General features: G+C 32.4%; 1 protein-coding gene and 1 long non-coding RNA gene across 2 annotated transcripts; one reads left to right on the top strand and one right to left on the bottom strand.

Moving 5' to 3' along the window:
• Positions 1 to 11,404: 11,404 nt before the first annotated feature.
• On the bottom strand, positions 11,405 to 11,947 carry LOC120142683. The gene is made up of 2 exons (XR_005517873.1): positions 11,789 to 11,947; positions 11,405 to 11,677 (listed from the first exon to the last, which is right to left on the bottom strand). It is a non-coding gene; the product is annotated as an uncharacterized LOC120142683 (long non-coding RNA).
• A 7,359-nt stretch (positions 11,948 to 19,306) lies between these two features.
• Positions 19,307 to 19,816, top strand: LOC120142908 (transcription factor LAX PANICLE 1-like). Its single transcript, XM_039157375.1, has one exon. It carries the CDS (start codon positions 19,307 to 19,309, stop codon positions 19,814 to 19,816), a length of 510 nt encoding a protein of 169 aa, XP_039013306.1.
• Positions 19,817 to 21,635: the final 1,819 nt, after the last annotated feature.

Here is a 21,635-nt window from a genome sequence, read left to right as displayed (position 1 = left end):
TTAGTTTTCATAAACAATATTCATAATAAAATGTGAAATGGCATAATTGGTCATAAATTTCTAATGATGCAAAATTAATAAACAGAAAGCGTTAAAATGTCAAACCAAATATATATAATAAGTTCAAGCATCCTCAAACAAACATCCAACAACTAATCAAGTTCAAAGTACCAAACAAAGCACAAAAATCAAAATCAATCCAAGTTTTAAAAACAAGAAAACATGACAAGCAAGTCTACTCCATCGGAGGATCGGGAGGAGGAGGATAATGAGCTCAAACTTCAAGAGTCAGAGCATCCATACGATCACGCATCTCCCTCTGAAACTCAGAAATCGTAGACTCAATGGAGGCAAAACGTAATCAAACGACTCTAGAAAAGATCGGAAATAAGGTGGCGTTTGATCATCTTGCCGAGCTGGTACTTCCTCGTCAATATCTCTCATAAGCCTTTGAAGCTCTGGATCATCATCAGCGTCAGATGCTGGAGGAGGAGGAGGAGCACGAGAAGAACTAGGAGCAGCTCGTGAAGAACTAGCTCCCGGGGTTTGCTTACCGGGTCGAAAAGACCATAGTCCGGTGTTCTCATCCAATTTCCAATCCGATTTCTTTAAGGATGTGATATTGATTGGGTTTTGGAGCGGGATAGGATTGTCAAGGAGACATCTAGGCCGAGTTTGATAAACAAATTGCTTAGTAGACAACCATAAGGTAGGGTTTCTACATGCTTTGAGGGAATGATGTTTATGATATCGACAAGCGCTAAAGACAATATGTGGAAAATTGATTTTCTTTTGTTCTTTATACAGTGCATCCACCATAAGTCTGTAGTACGTAGTGTGGAGTACCGACCTGCGGATGGTCTAAACCACCAAGAGATCATTAAGTGAAGAAATCGATCGTGGTGAGACCTAAAGGTACTGACACTAGCATTAGGGAGATATGGATATTCCACATCTTCCTTCTCATTAAATAAACCCTCGTCATCTAAACCAAAATGAGATGCGATAGATTCAGAAGTAATAGTGATATATTGTCCTAAAAGATAGGATCTAATCGCTATAGTACCGCACTGAGTTGTGTTCTGAATACAAACCGCATTGGAATAAAAGATGCGGACAAGTTGGTGAAAGACGATGGGTTGAAGAGAAAATAGTTTATCAAACTTCCATCGGCGAAGAATTGAGAGGTATTCAAATTCAAGTTTTATCATAGCTTGTAGAGAAGGAATACGCTCTTCCCTAATACGATGGATTGGAAGGAGTTCATGTACCTAGAGTACAATTCATCCCTACGGTTTTCAGGCATGTTAAAACAAGTACTAATGAGGGATGATGAAATATTGGATGGATTTTGAGGTCTAGGAGCGGGAGGACGATTTTGGTGAGACCGACTCGAGGATGACCTAGGGCGTTTGGGATTAGACATGGTTAGGGAAATCGGAAAAAAAATATCACCTTCAATTTAAAAACACATGTATGCACAAAAATCAATCCCAAAACTCAAATGAGTCTTCAATAATTCAAGGTTCTTTAACATAATCCTAATGGGCAAAGTTTTGAAAACTATTTTAAAATAATATCATAATATGTATAGTTTTCATGAAAATAACACAATTAAATCAAAACTATCACTTAATTTTATTTTATTTTAATTCAAAATTTTAATTTTGAAAAATTATGTGTTTTTGATGAAATTCGTTGTAGAAACTAGTTTAGAATCATCATATAACCAATGCCCGATAATTATTTCAAACTAGAACTAATCTAAACGAGTCCTAAGTTCAAAAATTAATAAAATAGAGTTTTTGAAAAATTACCTTGAAAAATTTGGATTGAGGGGAATGTGGAGATGTTTTGAGCGATTTAATGATTGTAGCAGGTTTGTAGGATAAAAATCTTGAAGAATCCGATGATTTCCCGAAGATTTTGAGCAAAAAATAGAGATTTGAGGGAGAGGGGGACGAATGGCCATGTATTTAGTGTTTTAGGTTTTGAGAAAAAATGAAGAAGATGAAGCATTTTAACCTAAAACCCGACGGATGCATCGATGCATGGTCTTATGCATCGATGCATATTCAATGCATGCATTGGTGCATCATGCGGATGTATCGATGCACATTCAAAGGGATGTATTGATGCATTATTAAGTGCATCGGTGCATTAAGCACAAAAATGTCAAAAGAAAAATTGTTTCAAACGCTTAAAATGCTAAATTAATAGGCTCTAGTGGTGTTGGCAACTCATATATCAAAAATTAATTATGTTCAATCAATTAAATTAATCTTTAAACATTATTTGAACATAAAATTAATTTTCACTAAGAATCATAAACTCCCCCTAACTAATAGGAAGAATGCAATCAAAAATTATTATTATAAGCATTTTTCAGTATTTATTAAAAGTGCTAAATTATTTTAAACACTAAGTGAAGATAGGTCAGTTAAACCTAATTCTCTTCTAAGTTTCCAAAACCTTTTCTTTTGAAAAACCTTTTTCAATTAAAAAATTTGACAATCTTTCATACCAAGCTCTAGGAGCTTGTTTTAAACCATAAAGAGCTTTTGTCAATTTAAGAACATGATCTGGAAATTTTGAATCTTCAAAACTTGGAGGTTGTTCCACATACACTTCTTCTTTTATAAAACCATTTAAAAATGCACTTTTAACATCCATTTGATATAATTTAAATTCATGAAAACATGCAAATGCTAATAGCATTCTAATTGCTTCCATCCTAGCTACGGGAGCGTATGTTTCATCATAGTCTATGCCCTCTTCTTGAGTATACCCTTGAGCAACAAGTCTAGCCTTGTTTCTCACTATATTACCACTCTCATCAAGCTTATTCCTAAATACCCATCTAGTACCTACAGTAGATTTATTACTAGGTCTTTCAACTAATGTCCATACTTTACTTCTCTCAAATTGATTTAACTCTTCTTGCATAGCCAAAATCCAATGTTCATCATTTAATGCTTCTTTAATATTCTTAGGCTCTATGCATGAGATAAATGCAACATAATTACAAATATTTCTAAGAGAAGATCGAGTTGTTACCCCTTTGATGGATCACCTATAATTTCACCATCCTTGACATAGTTGTACTCTCTTGGATAAGATACTTCCCTTTCTTCAATGGTTGGATTCTTAAGAGGATCATGAGTTTCCTCATTTTTCGTTTCTTCCTTTGATGATGGTTCTCCAACTTCATGTCTAACGTCATTTGTATTTATAACACCTACATCATCATTCACACAAGAATCCTTCCTCGGAAGGGGATTATCATCGAAAACAACATGTATAGACTCTTCTACAACTAAAGTTCTTTTATTAAATACATGATAGGCTTTAGAATTTAAGGAATAACCCAGAAAAATTCCTTCATCACTTTTAGCATCAAATTTGCCAAGGTTTTCTTTACCGTTGTTTAAAACAAAACATTTACATCCAAAAGGATGAAAATTACTAATGTTAGGCTTTTTATTTTTGAAAATTTCATATGGAGTTTTCTTTAAAATTGGCCTAATCATTACTCGATTTACAACATAACAAGCAGTATTTGTGGCTTCCGCCCAAAAATATTTTGGCAAATTATTTTCACAAAGCATGGTTCTAGCCATTTCTTCTAAAGTTCGATTTTTCCTCTCAACAACTCCATTTTGTTGAGGGGTTCTAGGTGCTGAAAAATTATGACTAATACCATTAGAATTACAAAATTCAATAAATCCAAGATTTTCAAATTCAGTGCCATGATCACTCCTAACACTAGTTATAGAGTAACCCTTTTCATTTTGGATTATTTTTTAAAATGTGATGAACTGTTCTAATGCTTCATCTTTAGTACTTAAAAATAGAACCCAAGTATATCTAGAATAGTCATCTACCAAGACAAATGCATATTGTTTTCCACCCAAGCTAGTAGTCCTAGTTGGCCCAAAAAGATATACATGGATCAATTGTAATACTCTACTAGTTGATACGTCATTAATGGATTTAAAAGAAACACGCTTTTGTTTTCCTTTAGCACAAGCATCACAGATTTTATCATTATCAAATTTAAGCTTAGGCAACCCTCGAACTAAATCACCTTGAATTAGCCGTTGCAAAACACTCATACTAGCATGTCCTAGTCTCCTATGCCATAACCAACTATCATGTTCATCTTTAGCAACTAGGCATAAATTAGTCATATCAAAAGAATCTAAATGCACCATGTAAATGTTCCCTATTCTATGACCAACAAGCATAATCTGATTAGATGCAATGTCAATGACTTTACAACCATTAATTTCAAATAGACATTGAATCCTTTATCGCATAATTGACTAATACTCAATAGATTATGCTTAATCCATTCACATATAAAACATTCTTAATTTGTATGGAAGAGGTATTACCTATTGTACCAATACCTTCAATGTGACCTTTTGAATTGTCTCCAAAAGTCACTTCTCCTCCATTTTTGGCGTTAAGCTCAATGAACCGGCTTTTGTCTCTGGTCATATATCTTGAGCATCCACTATCAAGGTACCATGAATTTGAATTTGTTTCCCGTGCCTTGTAGCAATGCTCCTTTCCCTACAAACATAGATTAACTTTTGATTTTTGGTACCCAAATTCTTTTGGGTCCATATTCATTAGTTTCCAAAATCCTAGTCCCCTTAGGTATCCATTTGTGTAGGATATTTTTATCTTAGTAGTAATGAGTTCTTTAGGAACCCACATACTTCTAACGATTTTTCTATTAGAGGTTCTTTGGGGACCTCTATGATTGTAGTTTCTAAAACTTTTTCTAACAAAGTTGGATTTGAATTTCCACCTTTTTCAAAATGTTTTGTTCCAACTTTATCAAAAGAAGTTTTAAGATCATCAATTTTCTTTTGATGATCATCATTGATCTTTGAAAGTAAATTTTGCAAATCTAAATTTTTCTTTTCAAACTCTTCTAGTTTGATTTGCAAGTCTTTGATTTTACTTTCAAGATCGTTGTTGGTTTTGGATATGAGTTAGTTTTCATTTTCAATTTGAAACATCATTTTTATATTTTAAAAATAATTTCTCATAATCCGAAGCCAACCCATTATATTCCTCTAATAACTCATCATAGGATAAATCATCAAATCGGATGAGTTAGAGGTTACCTTAGAATCTTCCCCAAATGCCATCAAGCACAAGTTAGCTACTTCTTGTTCCTCTCATCGGAACTTTCTTCATCGCTCCATGTAGCCACATGAGCCTTATGCTTATTCTTTGATTAACCCTTTTTCTTCAATTGTGGGCAATCATATTTAACATGCCCTGCTTTTTGCATTCGTAGCAAATGATTGGGTCATTCTCTTTCGGTTCATTTTTGAGGCCTTCATTTCGTTTGAATTTTCTTCCTCGATAAGGTCTCATCATTTTTCTGAACCGTTTGGCAAACAATACCATTTCCTCGTCATCGTCATCGTATTCGAATCACTCTCATCTTTTGTGGATTTGAGAGCAACTCCAATGTTTTTCTTCTTCTCCTTCTCCTTTGGTGTCTCGTCAATTTTGTCGAGGTCCACTCATCTTCGAGCATCATTTCATGAGTGAGGAGTGACCCAAATTAGCTCTTCAAGAGTTAAGGACGTTAAGTCCTTAGACTCGATGATTGCCGTCTTCTTGATTGCCACGATTTTGGGAGGGAGTAGACTAACTTCCTCACAAGCTTTTCATTTGAAATGATCTCTCCATACGATTTGAGACCATTGACAATCGTTGAAAATCTATCCGTCATAGCTTTGATATCTTCATTTGGTTTCATCCTGAAATTTTCATAGCTATGCGTTAGAATACTAATTTTAGATTTCTTTACCTCATCGGTACCTTCATGAGTGACTTGAAGTTTGTCTCATATTTCTTTGGCGGTTGTACACGATGAAACTCTTCCGTATTCAACTGGTCCAAGAGCACAAAAAATGATATGGATGGCTTTGGAGTTGAGCTGGAACATTCTTGTCTCTCCTTCACTCCACAACCTTGGATGAGTGAGAGGTTTGATGTATCCTTCTTCTACAGCATTCCATGTTCCCATGTCACTTGCTTGAATGAAGTACATCATTCTATTCTTTCAATAGGCATAGTTAGCTCCATTGAAGAAAGGAGGCTTGTTGACGGGCATCGAATCGAGACCGGAATCGAAGTTTGAAGCGGAGGCCATTGATGACTTTGATAATCGATATAACTCTTCCCGAATCGACTCAAGAGGCGATTAAACCTTCAAATGAGTTAGGCTCTGATACCAATTGTTGAGTTAATCGATCGACGAAATTAGCCAAAAAGGGGGTGAATTGACAATTAAAAATTCGGTGGAAGCTTTTGCAGAAAATTGAAAAGATTTGCACAGCGATTTAGAGTGGTTCGACTTTCTCAATCAAAGTCTACGTCCACTACCTTAGCTATCCACACTAAGGATTTTCCAACAAATTCACTAATTTGTTCTTTCTTTAGAGGCCAAAGAGATAACCTTACAATACCCTCAAGAATATACCCCAATTCTTGAGAACACTCTTTTCCCAAAGAGAATATTACAAATTTGCAAACTTACAAGGAAAACCTCACAAGGTAAGATGTTTGCACAATTCTAGAACAAGAAAAGAACACTCAAAATAATTACAAATGAGCACAAATGGTGTTCTTGAAAGCAAAATGAATATTGAAAGGAAAATTGGCTTGATTTGCACAAACTTGGTGTTTGATGCTTTCTCTCTTGTTTCTCTATGATTTCTTGTTGATCAAGGGCTTCAGAACTTGTTTAAATACACCTTGAATCACTTCTGAACGTTGGGGATGATTAGTGAAGATCATATAGCCGTTTAAGTGTGAAAGCAATTAATTTTTCTAGGTGGAGCGTCTCATGCATCGATGCATGATCAAGGATGCATCGGTGCATTCGTGTAAAATTCAAATATTTTGACCGTTGGGACACTTAGTGCATCGGTGCACTAAGGATGCATCGATGCATAAAATGCATTCGATGTTGGAAAAATAGCCTGATGCATCGATGCATGGAGAATGCATCGGTGCATGCCTTTGAAAAACTGATTTAAGGCTTGATTTTGGTTCAAAATACTTTGTGAAAATTGTTTCAAAAATAGTTTAAGTACAAATCACAATTTTTACACATTTAGTAAGGATTAAAATTGACTTGAAAAACTTGGAGTAATAATTTGATATTCGATTAATTGAATATAATATAATTTGTAAAATCATTTGTAAAATCTTAAAATTCATTTAACTTAATTTGTTATATCGAAATATCAAAAAAAATGTTTTCAACAAAAGGGAATCCCTATCAGGTAATCGGGGAAAACCGCAGGGAAACGAGTATCCCCGTTTAGCATAAACGGTTATTTAAACGGGTATCGGGCCGGGTATATATATATTTAAATTAATATAAATATATATATATATATATATAATTTAAATTAAATTAAATTAAATAATATTATATATATATATATATAATAATTATTTTTAATATTTATCGGGCTGGGTAATCGGAACGGGGATTACTAAACACGTCACCATCACCGTCCCTGTCCTCGTTTAGCATAAATAGTTTTTTCTCGTCCCCATTTATCATCCCCGAACCCAACTCGTTTAATTCGGTTTTCGGTTTTCCCCATCGAGTTGGGGTTTTTTTGCCATTCCTATTTATACTTGACATATCACATCTTTTGGTACTCAAAGTACAGCTGGGGACCTTTCTTCTTACTTGATTCATGCATCACTTATTTTCCTTTGGGAGACATGAATTTTGTGAATATTTTGAAGAGTTTGGCCATCTCTTCTTCTTTATCATCTTCTTCACTTGAGGTACTTTCATTTTGAATAGAGGATTTCAAGGTTTCTTTCTTTTCTCTTTTCTTATTTTCTTCTTGTTCTTTCTCCTTTTCCATCATCTCATGAGTAAAAATGGAGCCAATAAGTCCATCAAGAAATAGAGACTTTAAGTTCTTCGCTTCAATGATCGTTGTCTTCTTCGATTGCCATGATTTTGAAAAATGATATATCATCTTCCTAACAAGCTTCTCATTAGGGATGATATCTCCATATCTCTTGAGACCATTGACAATCATAAAAAATCTATTCGTCATAGCTTTGAAGTCTTCATCCAATTTCATCTTGAAATTCTCGCAACTATGGTAAAGAAGGCCAATTTTTGTTTCACTAACTTTATCAGTTCATTCATAAGTGACTTTGAGCTTGTCCAAATCTCCTCGGCATTTGAACAAGAGAAGACTCTTCCATATTCATCTGGGCCTAGTGCATAAAACAAAATATGCATGGCCTTAGCATTGAATCGGAACTCTTTATTCTATATTTCACTACATTCCGCCATAGCTCTAGTTGGAGTAGAATGACCCATTAGAATAGAGTTCCAAACATCTAGATCGGTGGCTTGAATGAAGAGCATCATCATATTTTTTCTAATATGCATAATTTGCTCCATTGAAATAGGGTGACTTGTTGATTGGTTAAGAATCTTCGATGTAGTAAGTGTCAGAGGAAAAATCCATCTTCTCGATTGAGTCAGAATTTGATAGAGCTCTTCTAGGATCTTCACAAAGTTGTTAAACCGTCGATTATGACCCGCTCTGATACCAATTGTTGGGCTCAATCGATCAATCGAAAACCACCAAAATGGGGTGAATTGACCTTTAAAAATCTCTAATTTTTCAAGGCTAAACTATAATCACTCCATTTTTACAAAGGATAAGAAATATAAATAAGAAACCTAACAAGGTATGTGTTTACAAATATTTAAGCTCATAAGAATAAAAACAAAATATATTCAATTAAGCTCTATACACTTATATACAATAGAAAAATGAAGGAAATAGGAATAAAAACTTTTTCCTCTTGATCTATAAGCTTGGATAGGTGTAGTAACATTCTTCAAGTGTCCTTGGAGTGTTTTTATTGAGTGAAATGAGTTGTTAGCCGTTTATGACCGTTGGAGATGAGTTACAATCGTTGGAAAGCTTTAAAAATATACAATAAATGCCACATGCACATGCGGTTTCGAAACTTTGTGAAAGTATCAAAACTTTTAAACACGTTGTTCTTGAAAGTCTCGATATTTTGATGAAAGTTTTGAAACTCTTACTTAAAAATATGATCGTTGAAGAAAATCGAGCCGTTAAAACAAATTTTGGGTGCAAAGTTTCAAAATTTTTGTAAAGTTTCAAAACTCTTAATAAAAGTTTCAAAAACTCTTACAAAGTTTCCAAACTATAAACACTACCCATATATAAACAGTGTCATGAACAGTGTCAAATAGTGACTAAATAGTGTTTTCATATTTAAAAAACTTTAAACAAATTTTAAACATATTTTAATTAACTCAAAAATATTTCATATATATAAAGCAATTTAAGAACACATATTTTTCAAGTTAAAAAATTTTTTGATCAAGTCCAAAATCAATTTTACAAATATTTGTTATATCAAAATATAAATTCAACAAAAAACATATACCACAAGGATAATTTGATAAAATGTACAGTCAAGTAATCTTATATTCTTCCAACTAAACATTGTAATTTTCGTTCCTGCTATACAAACCAAACAAGGTAATACAACATTCTCATAGTAATTTTACATTTCAATAATATTATTTCCAAAGGTAATCTTACATTCTGTGAACTAAATGCCCCTTGAGATACTAGATTCGGGCGTTTGTATTGTATGTACATTGTTAACGGTTTAAAAAAATTATGATCAGATACTATTTTGTAATTATCTTAAACTATTAAAAAATCATATTCATTAAAAAAACATTTAAAAATAAATGTTTAAATTATATTTTTTTATTTAAATATTTAACTTTTTTATGATTAGTATGTAGTAATTATAAAGCAATATATGTTTAAAAGACTCAAGTCTCAATCATTTAACAATGGATGTTCAAACCCTCCTATTGTTGCCGTGTTCGAACTTAGAACATCTAAAAATAACAACTAACCCTCAACCACTAAAATTATTTAATTCATATAAGTATTTAACTTTTATAATAAAATATACGTCTACTTTTTTATTTTTTACTCATTTTCAAGTCACCTCCTATATCAAAAAATGGTTAAACCAAGGTGTCTAGACTTTAAATATTTATTTTGATTAAAAATGTTAGAAAATCAAAATAAAATAAACGATAAAATATACAAATAATCACTAAATTATTTTTAAAACATTTTTTTTGGATATTAAACTTATAAAAAATATAAAATAAATATTGTTAATAACACTAACATCGGGCTCATTGAACTTATCCACTTAAGCTAAAAACAATCCATATACTCTCTCTATTTTTCAGGTGATATCAATAACATATAATGTAAAACATTAGTGGTATATAACAAAATCCTTCGACTCTTTAAGAGTGAAAAACCAATTATCAAAGCTCTCAATTTACTTTTCATTTCAGCAACAGTGGTCACAATAAAGAACAAAACGGTGAAAAAAGAAAGGAAGAATAAGAGAAGTAATAGATCTCAACTGAAAACCACTTTGTCATTGTGGGATTGCCATTAAAAATAAAATTGGCTTGGATTGATGGAAATTCAGGGACAATATTATTCAACTGCAAAAACCATGCTTCATCAAGCATAAAATTTATATATGTACAAGAATGGATCTGATCAGATTTAGTTCGAATTTTAATAAAAAAACTGCATAAGATTTATAAAAACTCCAAAATCATAATCCATAATCCTTAAACCTTAATCTTAAACTCAAACACTAACTCCCTAACATTGCATATCATTCATTCGATCTTACTCGTAAAATCTTCAACTCCAGCAGCATTGTAACACTTACTCGATAAGTTCAACTACAAAATATCTTAAACATACACACAAACACAAGAAGATAGTATTCAATTACACAATATAAAATTTTCATTTCCAATCATCAAGCAATCTAAAAAATGAGAATTTTAAAATTTACATCATCTCAACCGATACTAACTCATTCAATGATTTTAAATCAATGCAAAACATTTAACTTTTTATATTGGATTAATGCAATTTTCCAGAGTAGTTGGACGAAAGAAAATCAAATACTAAGATTAACTCCCTTTTTTTCCGATGAATGTATTATCTTTCCCATTGTTAATCTCAACATTTAAGTTCTATCCTTCCAACGATACAAAAAATAAATAAATAAATTAGTTTTACACTATATAATTGGATTCTACCCTCTCTCTCTCTCTCTCTATATATATATATATATATATATATATATATATATATATATATTCAACATTCTTCTATCACAACTCTTCTTGCAAACAGGACTGAATAGCAAAAAGAAAATTGCTCCATCAAGCAAATTCTAATCACTGAATATTTTTAATCACCAAATCAAAAACATAGTAAGTAAATAGTAATAATTTGATAAAAACCTATTCACTGTTCTCGACAATGAAACAACCACGGCATGATTAATACCGAATTGAAAGACGATAGAAACAAAAACTGAGCTTGAATCTAAAAATAAAAATGGCAGATAACATAACCCTAAAAGCACGCCAAAATAAGCTAAGAAGTTGAGGAACCTCGTAGAACAAGGCCGATCGTTCCGCCTACTTGGATCTCTGTCTCATCTTTCGGCGCTTCCTCTTCAGCCTTCTCATGCGCTTCTTCTTCCACTGTTTACAGATCATAAGAGATTTCAAAACAAACTAAGAAATTATAGAACTATTGTAAGAAATAGAGACAAATTGAATCAAGAAGGGAACAGTTTGCATTTCACGAAGTACCTTGGCTCTCATGGCGGTGAGATGAAAGAAAACTTGCTGCCTCCTTTTCCTGGGTTACTCGTTGAACCCTAACTTGATATGTAAAGGCGGCAAGAAATGGCTGGAAGAGATTTTACCATCTATACCATTATATAACCTATTAAGCCCTAGCTGGAGTCCAGTATGACCCGATCCATATTCACAATGTTGGGTTGCTCTTTACAAAAGGCCCAATTTGAACATAAATAAAAGGGTAAACTATATCACATATCAATGAACTTTTTAGGTGTGTGTCATTTATATCATTAAATTTCTATTTTTCTAATTATAGTATTGAACTCTAATTCTAAATTTAATTGTGTTATTAGGTCATTAAAATCTAAAAATATGATGATATAGACAAAACAATATCGTTTTGGTGTGAGAGTTAATTCTTAAAACGACATCAATTCAGGCACTAGACTTTAGAGATATATTAATTTTGCTATTAAAGTTTTAAACATTTCTATTTTTAGCATTTATTTTTTGGCCACCGTAAGCAATCAATCCCCCCTCGTCGGTTGTTTTTATAGTAAAATTGATATCAAAATATTCACATTTCACTCATCTCTTTTTTTCTTAAAATTAGTTTTACACAAAACTTATTTAAAGTTTGTTGTACTAATATTTCGATCTCATCCAATAACTCTCATCTCTTCCAATCAATTTTTTGAGAGTTGACAATTATAATAGTTTTTTCGATCTTCAAGAGTGATTACAATATAGTATATGTTTGAATTTAACAATGAACGCTCAAATGTCCCTATAGATAATATACTCAAACATAAAATCTCTAGAGATAACAATAGTTCATTTAATCATTAAAGTTGTTTCGTTCGTACCGCGTACCGTTCTTTTTGCATATAAATACAAATAGAAGGTTCATTTTTACTGATAATGGTGGAGGGAATGTTTGGGCCCCTTTGTATTCGATTAAGGTACGACAATATAAGTTAGGCGGGTTAATTATTTAGTCCAATATGACACCAAATACTTCATTTTGAGAACTACAACATTTGTTATTAGGGTGTGCATTTTCGATACGGAAATTATCCGATTTGAAATTTCGGATCACTAAAATTATGATCCGTATCTGATCTGAAAAAATCAGATATCCGAAATTTTGGATCAGATAATCAGATATTCAGTCTAAATATAAACTTTAATTTAATAAAAAATAAATTTAAATCTAATATTTTATAACTTTATATAATATATTTTATACCTCCAATATATATTTATAAAAATATATCTAAATAAATTTAAGGCTTGAAAAATATAATTTAGAGTCTAAATAATTTAAAAGTTTTTAAAAAAATTGGGGGGGAAAACATATGCTGGCGGGAGCAGGAGCAGAGGCGCTGGAGGGGGGTGGGGCGCGCGCTGGGGGGTTTTTTTTTTTTTTTGGGTGCTTGCCTGCTGGGGCTGAACTGTGCAGTGGCAGGGGATGGTATTGTTGGGCCCAAATAAATCATTTAAAGTCTCATTTTTTTGGATTTTTGGATAATTCGAAACTGAAATTTTACCGATCCATATTCGATTCATTATCTAATTTTTATCTGATATATGATCCGAATTATCCGAAAGTTAAAGAACGAATCGGATATCCAAATTTTTGGATCGGATCAACTAATTAATGGATCATATTGAATTTTTTTGTACACCCCTATTTATTTATTACAGTGACTTGGAACTCGTAACATGGGCATGACGAGTTTCAATGAAATATATATTTTTATTGAAACTTATCATTCCAACGTGACAAGTTTACCATACACTATAGTATTTGTCGTGGATCCCAAATTAATTATGAAGAATGCCTAAAAGGCCATTTTTTCGCCTACCCTATTGGAAAAATTTTATAGCTCATCCACCAAGTAATAATAACAATAAATACATATGCAATAGTCGCTAAAGATGAAGCTCCAAGCTAAAAGGGTTGCATGCATATACAGTGGCAGATGCATATGGAGGTTAGGGTGGACACGTGGAATCCAAATTTATTTACGTTAGTTGTTTATTTTATTAAAAGTGTTTACCTTAAAATTTTATTTATGTACACTTTATACGAAATTTTTTAATTATTAGTACATATGTGTTCACCTTAAAAAATATTTATAGATCTATCATTATGCATGTACAAAGCTTAGTTATCCAACTGGTGGGTTAAACAACTTTAACGTGAGGCTAAACTACAGGAAGAAGAAGACGATACACAAATAAACCAAGAGCTGATGTCCAATTATTCTACCGGGAACTCTCAAATCAATTATAGTGTTTTAGCTGCATGACAGCATGAGTGCTTGGAACTCAGTGTACCGGGATCAACTACTCAATCATCTGAACCGGCCGAAGAGTTTCTTGAACTTTGGGTTTGAGTTTGATAGTCGAACCTACAATGTTTTACTTCGGGTAAATTTCACCAAGGATCCTAAAATTTGAGTAATTTTCTTTTTTCACTATAAGTTTGAGTAATTTATTAAATTCAGATTAAATATTCATTCTTATTCAATGTCTCGATCTCTGTGTGAACTTCCTCGATTACAAATATTAACATGTATCATCAATAAATTATATCAAATAGAAACAGCATAATCATTAATAATGTTCAAGCATATTAAAAGATTAAAATCACAGTTTAATCGATAAGCACACACAAAAAGAGGAAATATATGGGGCATGCGTGTTTTCAGACGGGTCCTACTCCTCCATCATCTTTCGTACACGTTTCCCTCTTTACTCAAAAAAACCTGAAGCAACAGTTAGCCCAGTGGCTACTCTAACAAGTTAAAATCGTATCAATCTCGGTAACATACGGAGGACAGTAAAATCAGAGACCATCATCGTCGTCGTATGTTTTTCTACTCCAGATAAGTAACCCTTTTTCCTGCTGTCAATCAAACGGCAAATCCAAAGGTTACCAGCTTCTGTCCCTGCACACTGTACAACTCATGGTTTTATCTTCTTTTGATATGGTTTTGGTTAACAAGTCCAGTCAAATGCGTGACTGATGTGCTTGGACATGGAAAAAAGCTGGGTGTTTCAATCCAACAAGTAAGAATAATTAGTGATCTATCTAACCACCCCCCCACAACGCGAAAAACGGGAACTCACATGTGCTGTTGCTTGCCTTTGCCTATCTTATTTTCCCAGCTTTATCGATCGTTTTCTTTATTTATATTTTATCGATCGTTTTCTTTATTTATATTTTGGTTGTGTTTTACTGAAGCTTCAGTTTCTTCATTTATGACTGATGTGTAATTGTAAGCATCCCGGAGCAAGTGATGGCCGGTAGGACCTGGGGAAGTGTGAACGAAACTGGATGTTTGTGAGGGTTTCGTTTGTTTAACCAAACATCAGAGGTGATTTAGGGTGTCATGCAGACGTTAGAGACAAGTCACGAAGTGCACACTGATTTAACGACGTATGCTGATGGTAATATTTAGGTTATAATAATTATAATTGATTCATTCATTATGATTTAGACGAAAAATTGTAATTAATAGATTTTGTATTGATGATGATCGATAAAAGATGATAGGGTTATAGATGGTTCGTATTGTCTAATTAATCAGATTTAAAATGTTTCAAAAAGATTTGAAAATGAGAAGTTTACTTTTTTTAATCTTGAATTATGGTTATATAATGACTCTTAATATCGGTGTTAAGCCTTTCATCGTGATTGTTATTAGCATAGGGTCATGCTTAATAAATGTGTAATTAATGGTATATATAATTTTGACAGATTTAATGAATCTACTAAAGTTATAAGTGGGTCGAGACTTCTCAAGAGATGCAAGGGCCTAAGACCCTACGTTGGATTAGGTTAGGTTTTTTGTCAACCTTACTCGATAAAATTATATCATTCATCCAAAATTTAATTCGACCCAAATTTAGGGCGACTTCATTTGACTCGAAGCTCAATCCATCTTTGAAATAAAACTCACATTGAAAAAATAATATGAAAATGATTACTATTACAATTACCCCTAAATATATAAAGTATAATCATATTTTTTTTAAGTCGGGTTAAATCAAATTCTTTTGTCTTAAATTCCACCTAAACTTATACTTGAAAAACTCAAACCTAAACCAATTTTTCATTTAAGAAATCCCAACTTAATAAAATTAAATCAAATCAGAATACATTTAGATCTCGTGCTCATCCCTTCAATATATAAAAGTGATAAAAGAGTAGGTTTTCTTCATATTTTTTTTCCTTTTCGAGCTCTTTCATAAAAAATAAAGAGTAGGTTTTATTCTTATATTTTTTCTTTTCGAGCTCTTTCTTCAAGAATGTTTTAGGCCATTAGCTCTGATATATCTTCTTGGTGTATCATTCAATTTGGTGATGTATAGTAACTATATACATTAACTCAAATTTGACGGGTTCCAATTCCATTCCATTTGCTAGATCGAGTTTCCTTAAAAAAAATCAAATATAGGTCGAGTAGTTTCAAATTATAAAAGTTATGTTAAAGTCGGATTGGATTCAAATTTACGCTAAAATTATATGATCTATATGACCCAAAAAATATAATTTTACTTTATATATTTAAAGATAATTGCAATTATAATTTTCTATGTATTATTTTTTAATAAATTTTTTATTTTATTGATAAATTTTTTTTCTACATATTATTTCGAGTCAATAAAAAATATATAATATTTAAATCAGATCGAGTTTAAATCGAAAAGCCGATTCATGTCGGTCCCTGTATATACACTTCACCTTAAAAGGATTCTACTGTATCCCCCGAACCATCTGGTTTCCATGGAAAGGTCTTGGTTTCCAGCATCAAACAAATTTCCTCGAAAATTCCCTTGAAAAGAGGAGCTGAGCTTGAAATGACTGGCCGCTACCTATCTTTTCTTTTCTACTCAAAAGAAGAAGAAAAAACCATGAACAGTTGTTTTCTTTCAGCAAACAGTGAGTAACCTTGGGAAAAAGCCATGGTCCGTACAGTTTCTTTGGGGTATTGGATTTAGATTTTAGGCACATCTGCGACCATGATACATCCACTTCGATTTTAGATTTCAGACAAGGGTCCCCCCGGATCCCGCTTGCCTTGTCCACCACCTGACCCTCACCCTTTGCAAAACAAATAATATTTTTTGGGGTAACATATCTTTTTCTCCATGTGTTTTCCCAGGTTTTCAGTCTGGTCCTTGTATAACTTTAGTGTTTATGAACGTATTGATATATATATATCATTTTATTTCGTTGTTGTAATCATTTTAAAAAAATTAAAGATTAAGAAAATAAAAATTCTTTGAAAAATTGAATAAAATCTTAATTTTTTCTTAAAAATTCAATAAATTTTCTAACGAAAGAAATTCTTTTAAATTTTTCTTTTTTTATATAATTTATACTTTTAATGATTTTATAAAAATAAACTTAATTAAGCATATTTACTATTATATAAAAATAAAAGTTTAAAAGGGCCAGAAGCAGTCAAACTTTTGAAAGAAATCAATTAACCTCTTTAATTTTTTAACCTAATTAAGGCCCTAAATTTCAAAATTTTATCAGTTCGCTCTTTTGATCAACATTGATACTTAAATTTAACAATTTTTATTGATTAGTTGGTGTCACATGTTATATTATTGTGTTGTCAAGTGGCACTTCTATAAATTTATTAATTTTTAATATATACATATATATTTTTAAAAAATATTTTTTAAAAATAAATACCACGTGATTGAATCAAAGTGTACAATGTGACGGTATATATTAGGAAAAAATGATATACTTGATGGTCAAAATCAGTCAAAAGATTTAATTGATTCAATTTATAGATTAGAGAATTTAATTAATTTAATTTTACAATCTGAAGGTTCAATTGGTTGTAAAATAATTTTGGAAGATTAACTGATTATTTTTCAAAAGTTTAATAGTTTCATGCAGTCTTAAGAGATTAGAACATAAATTCTAAAATTTTGTTTTTTTGTTTTGTATTTTTTTTATAAATTTTAATATTTTTTACCTTTTAATTTTTTTTTATTATACGTGACATGTTCTAATTAGTTTACATAATTTATTTTAATGGCAAACTTCAATGATATAAAGTGATAAACAAAATGATTGTATAAGGCTAATTTTTTAGAGAAAAAACTATGTGGACCAAAATGAAAATTTAGGTAGTTAACAGGGAATAAGATGTATTAAGCCAATTTGTAAGTGAATCGGTGAGTTAGTGTGGGGGTCCTAGCTAGTTGGGTCAGGTAAGAAGCTAGGGCAAAGGCAAAGCAAATCCCTTTTGCGTAGGTGGCTTTCCATGCTGACTCTAGGCCCCCATGGCTTAAACAAACACCCGTATCCTACGCCATAGATCGGCTGACCCACATCACGACAATTTTCCACGTATTTTTCCTCCATTCAAATCAAGCCACCTGCATTATTTAATTTAAATTTATATACAATGACAAAAAATAATGTTAATTTTTTTTAAACAATACCAAATGAATTTTATTAATAAAATGAATGAATCAAAATTACAATGTATCTAAAGAGAAAATTAGAGCCGATAGTCGTAAAAATATTTATACGTAAAACTAAAATATTAAACTTAAAGATGCAAAGAGAAGGAAACCTTTCAAACATCAAAACAATCCAGTAACCTTCATAAAACTTATTATCTCCGTCGAACGTGACGCTTTACGATGTGATAAATGAGTAGTGAGCGAACCACAATTTGACAGGCTGTTTCGTTACACAATTTTAATTATATCAACAAACAACTATTTACTAAATAGGGGATCTAACAATATATAACCACCGATAAGTTAATAAGAAAATCTTACCAGGAACCATAAGGAATCTTCCTCAATAGCAGAGAAAAACGTGTTATAAAGAAATTTTTTTTTTATTTAAAAGTGAAAAAACTCAAGAAAACAAAAACAAAAAACGTAATATGAAAAAGAATAAGAAAATAATAATCACCGTTGGTCGTAACTAATATTAATAAGATTAGTGCCGTCGTCGACTAAAAAAAAAAAAGAAAACGACACAAGAATATCGAGAGAAAAAATTAAGTTAAAAAAAGACAACACATAAAATATAATGTTAATGTTAATAATTTATTAAATAATCATCTTACGTTTTTTTAAAATATTTTAGTTTTTAATTAAATAATCATTAACTAACTAAGGGTTAATATTTTTTTGTTGATGTAGCAAGGTTTATATGTTCAAAATGCTTACATAAAGTATTCCACATGTACGCAAATATTATCATATCACCAAAAGATATTCACATTTAGTAAATTATCAATTTTTATCTAATTTTAAATCATTGTATCCTAAAAAATGTTAGAGGTTAAAATATTGAAAATAATATAAAAATTAAAAAAATTATTTAATTAAATGTGAAAGATTTTTTTGTCATTACGCCTTTAATTTACTCGCTCTATTTATATACTCATGTGTGAAGAATGGAGGACCCCTACCCAATCTTTGAAGGCCGATTGAGTCACAGGTGGTGCAGCTATAGTTTTGCTAATGGGTTACTTTCCCTCTACCACGAACTTCAGCTCATCATTCATCGATGCGTCGTCGCCTTCTTCGTATTCTTTGACAACCAGCAGCAAAGAGAAGATGATCAAGGTAAGCAGAAAGGGCAAAGGAGCCGTTAAGCTATCGACCGATCCGCAAAGCGTGGCGGCTAGAGAGAGGAGGCACCGTATAAGCGACCGGTTCAAGATCTTGCAGAGCATGGTTCCCGGCGGGACGAAGATGGACACCGCCTCAATGCTCGATGAAGCCATCCATTACGTGAAGTTCCTCAAGACTCAGATATGGCTTCATCAAGCCATGATCAATGAGTGCTCGTCTCTCTTCGTTCCGGCCGGATCATTTCCGGTTGAAGCGAACGTTTACCCGTCGTTAAACCCTAGTGATCTAAACCCTGCTGTGCAGCAATCACAGGAGCTGCCATTGCCGGGTTCTTGCTTCCAGGGTCAATACCAACAAAACTTGCCTTATGATGTGTTCATGAATCATCATCAATAACTTGATCATCTCGTTTTAATGTTCTCAAAAGATCGTGCTTAGGTGTATATATATATATATATATATATATATATGTGTGTGTGTGTGTGAATCATGATTAAATATTGTAACAAAGTTCAATGATGTAGCTTGTACCCATCAAGGAAGGAATTTGCATGTATTCTGTATTCATAATCTCTTCTTGAGTGAACTTTCATTAAAATCCAGTGTACTTCTTGGATTCGATGATAAAGTGAAACACGTGAACAAGAACGCGCATATCATTCTCAAACGAGATCATTTAAGAAAAAGAAGGAAAAGTTGCCATGCACGTACTCAATTGTTATACATATTTTACACATGTATATCGTTGTATTTCTTTTAGATTTTCTCTTTAAGTAATACTTATATTGTTATTTTTTGTTTATTAAATTTTGAATCCTTTGAAATTTCATATCCTTTAGTTGTAACAGCCTAGACACGATTGGACCTAAGATACTACATTGGGCTACTGAGGTAACACTTTTTGTAAAATCTACTCATTCTCTTTTAAACATATAATCAATGGTATCATAATTAAAAGCATACATAACTGATATAAAAACATTTTATAAAACGGAGTTCCATGACACATAATTTAAAATAAAATAATACATTTGGAGGTTTACAACTTTAATACATAAGTAAGGTTTTATGAATACACATGTCCACTAAAGCTACAGACAATACTATGAAGGAGATACTAGAAGTTCGACTACAACGGTGCTCCATGAACTACTCCAGCTGCTAACCTGCTAATGGAAAACATCCGAAGACTGAGCTTACAAAGTCCAACAGTATAATCACTAATCCAGAGCAACATTTAGAGTTTCATAAATATAAACATGCTCAAGATTAGGCATTAAGCAGTAGGCACATACCTGATCTTGATCAAGTACTACCTACTTAAAGCTTAACTGGTTTGCCATTAAAATAGGGGTCTCACGCTTCTCTTAGTCCTCGAACAAGGGCCTCGCCATGAGCACGCCTCTATCAGGTCTCTATTCAGACCAACTGCCACTCTAACTCGATTGTGTACTATCTATGTAACACCCTAGGCCCATATGACACACAATCGACCGGTTAGGATGCTACACGGAGGCACCGAAGTGGCTAACCAACTTCTTTCTCAATTCTTAAATTTTAAAATGATCATTTTAATAAAAAAAACATACATAATAAAATATAATTTAAACTTTACACTAGGGAGCTCCCAAAATAAATATTTACATTCAAAATATTACAGACCAACTTTTAAACACTATACGACTCAACTTTATAACAGGGTTTATAAATATACATGCCCTTAAAAAACTTGAGACGTATTCAGCTCTACTCGGGTCTAGACCTTGATCGCTCTCAGACTCATCAACTACTCCACCTAATATGCGTAAGGAAACAAATTCCAAAAGCTAAGCTAACTAGCTCAGTGCCACAATAACAACTAAATCATATTAACTGTGTATCACTGAAAGGCTCAAGCCATCAAGTTTACTGCTTTACTTTAGTGAGTATACTTATATACTCACTCTCTACTCTATGGTAGACATCATGGTGTGGCTGATAGTTCTGTAACTCGGAGCTCACACATCCCTCTAGTTTACCGAGGATGATGCCCCTGGAATCTCTGTATCAGACACCACACCCTCGACTAACCCACCCATTGCGAGTGTTAGGCCTTCGCCTTAGTTAGTCAGCTTAAAGTGCTCCACACACTCCCTAAGGATATGTCCAGATTGAATCTATACTTTCGACACTGCTAGTTTTTTTAAAAGAACTCAGGTGTGTTGATCGTTTCTCG

The sequence above is a fragment of the Hibiscus syriacus genome, unplaced genomic scaffold (genome assembly GCF_006381635.1).
Source record: "Hibiscus syriacus cultivar Baekdansim isolate YM2019G1 unplaced genomic scaffold, ASM638163v2 tig00110831_pilon, whole genome shotgun sequence".
Lineage (NCBI taxonomy): Eukaryota > Viridiplantae > Streptophyta > Magnoliopsida > Malvales > Malvaceae > Hibiscus > Hibiscus syriacus.
This window is presented reverse-complemented; position numbering and strand designations above follow the sequence as displayed.

Bases quoted from the DNA above. Each gene is read 5' to 3' on its own strand.
- LOC120142908 (XM_039157375.1), top strand. From the start codon at position 19,307: ATGGGTTACTTTCCCTCTACCACGAACTTCAGCTCATCATTCATCGAT.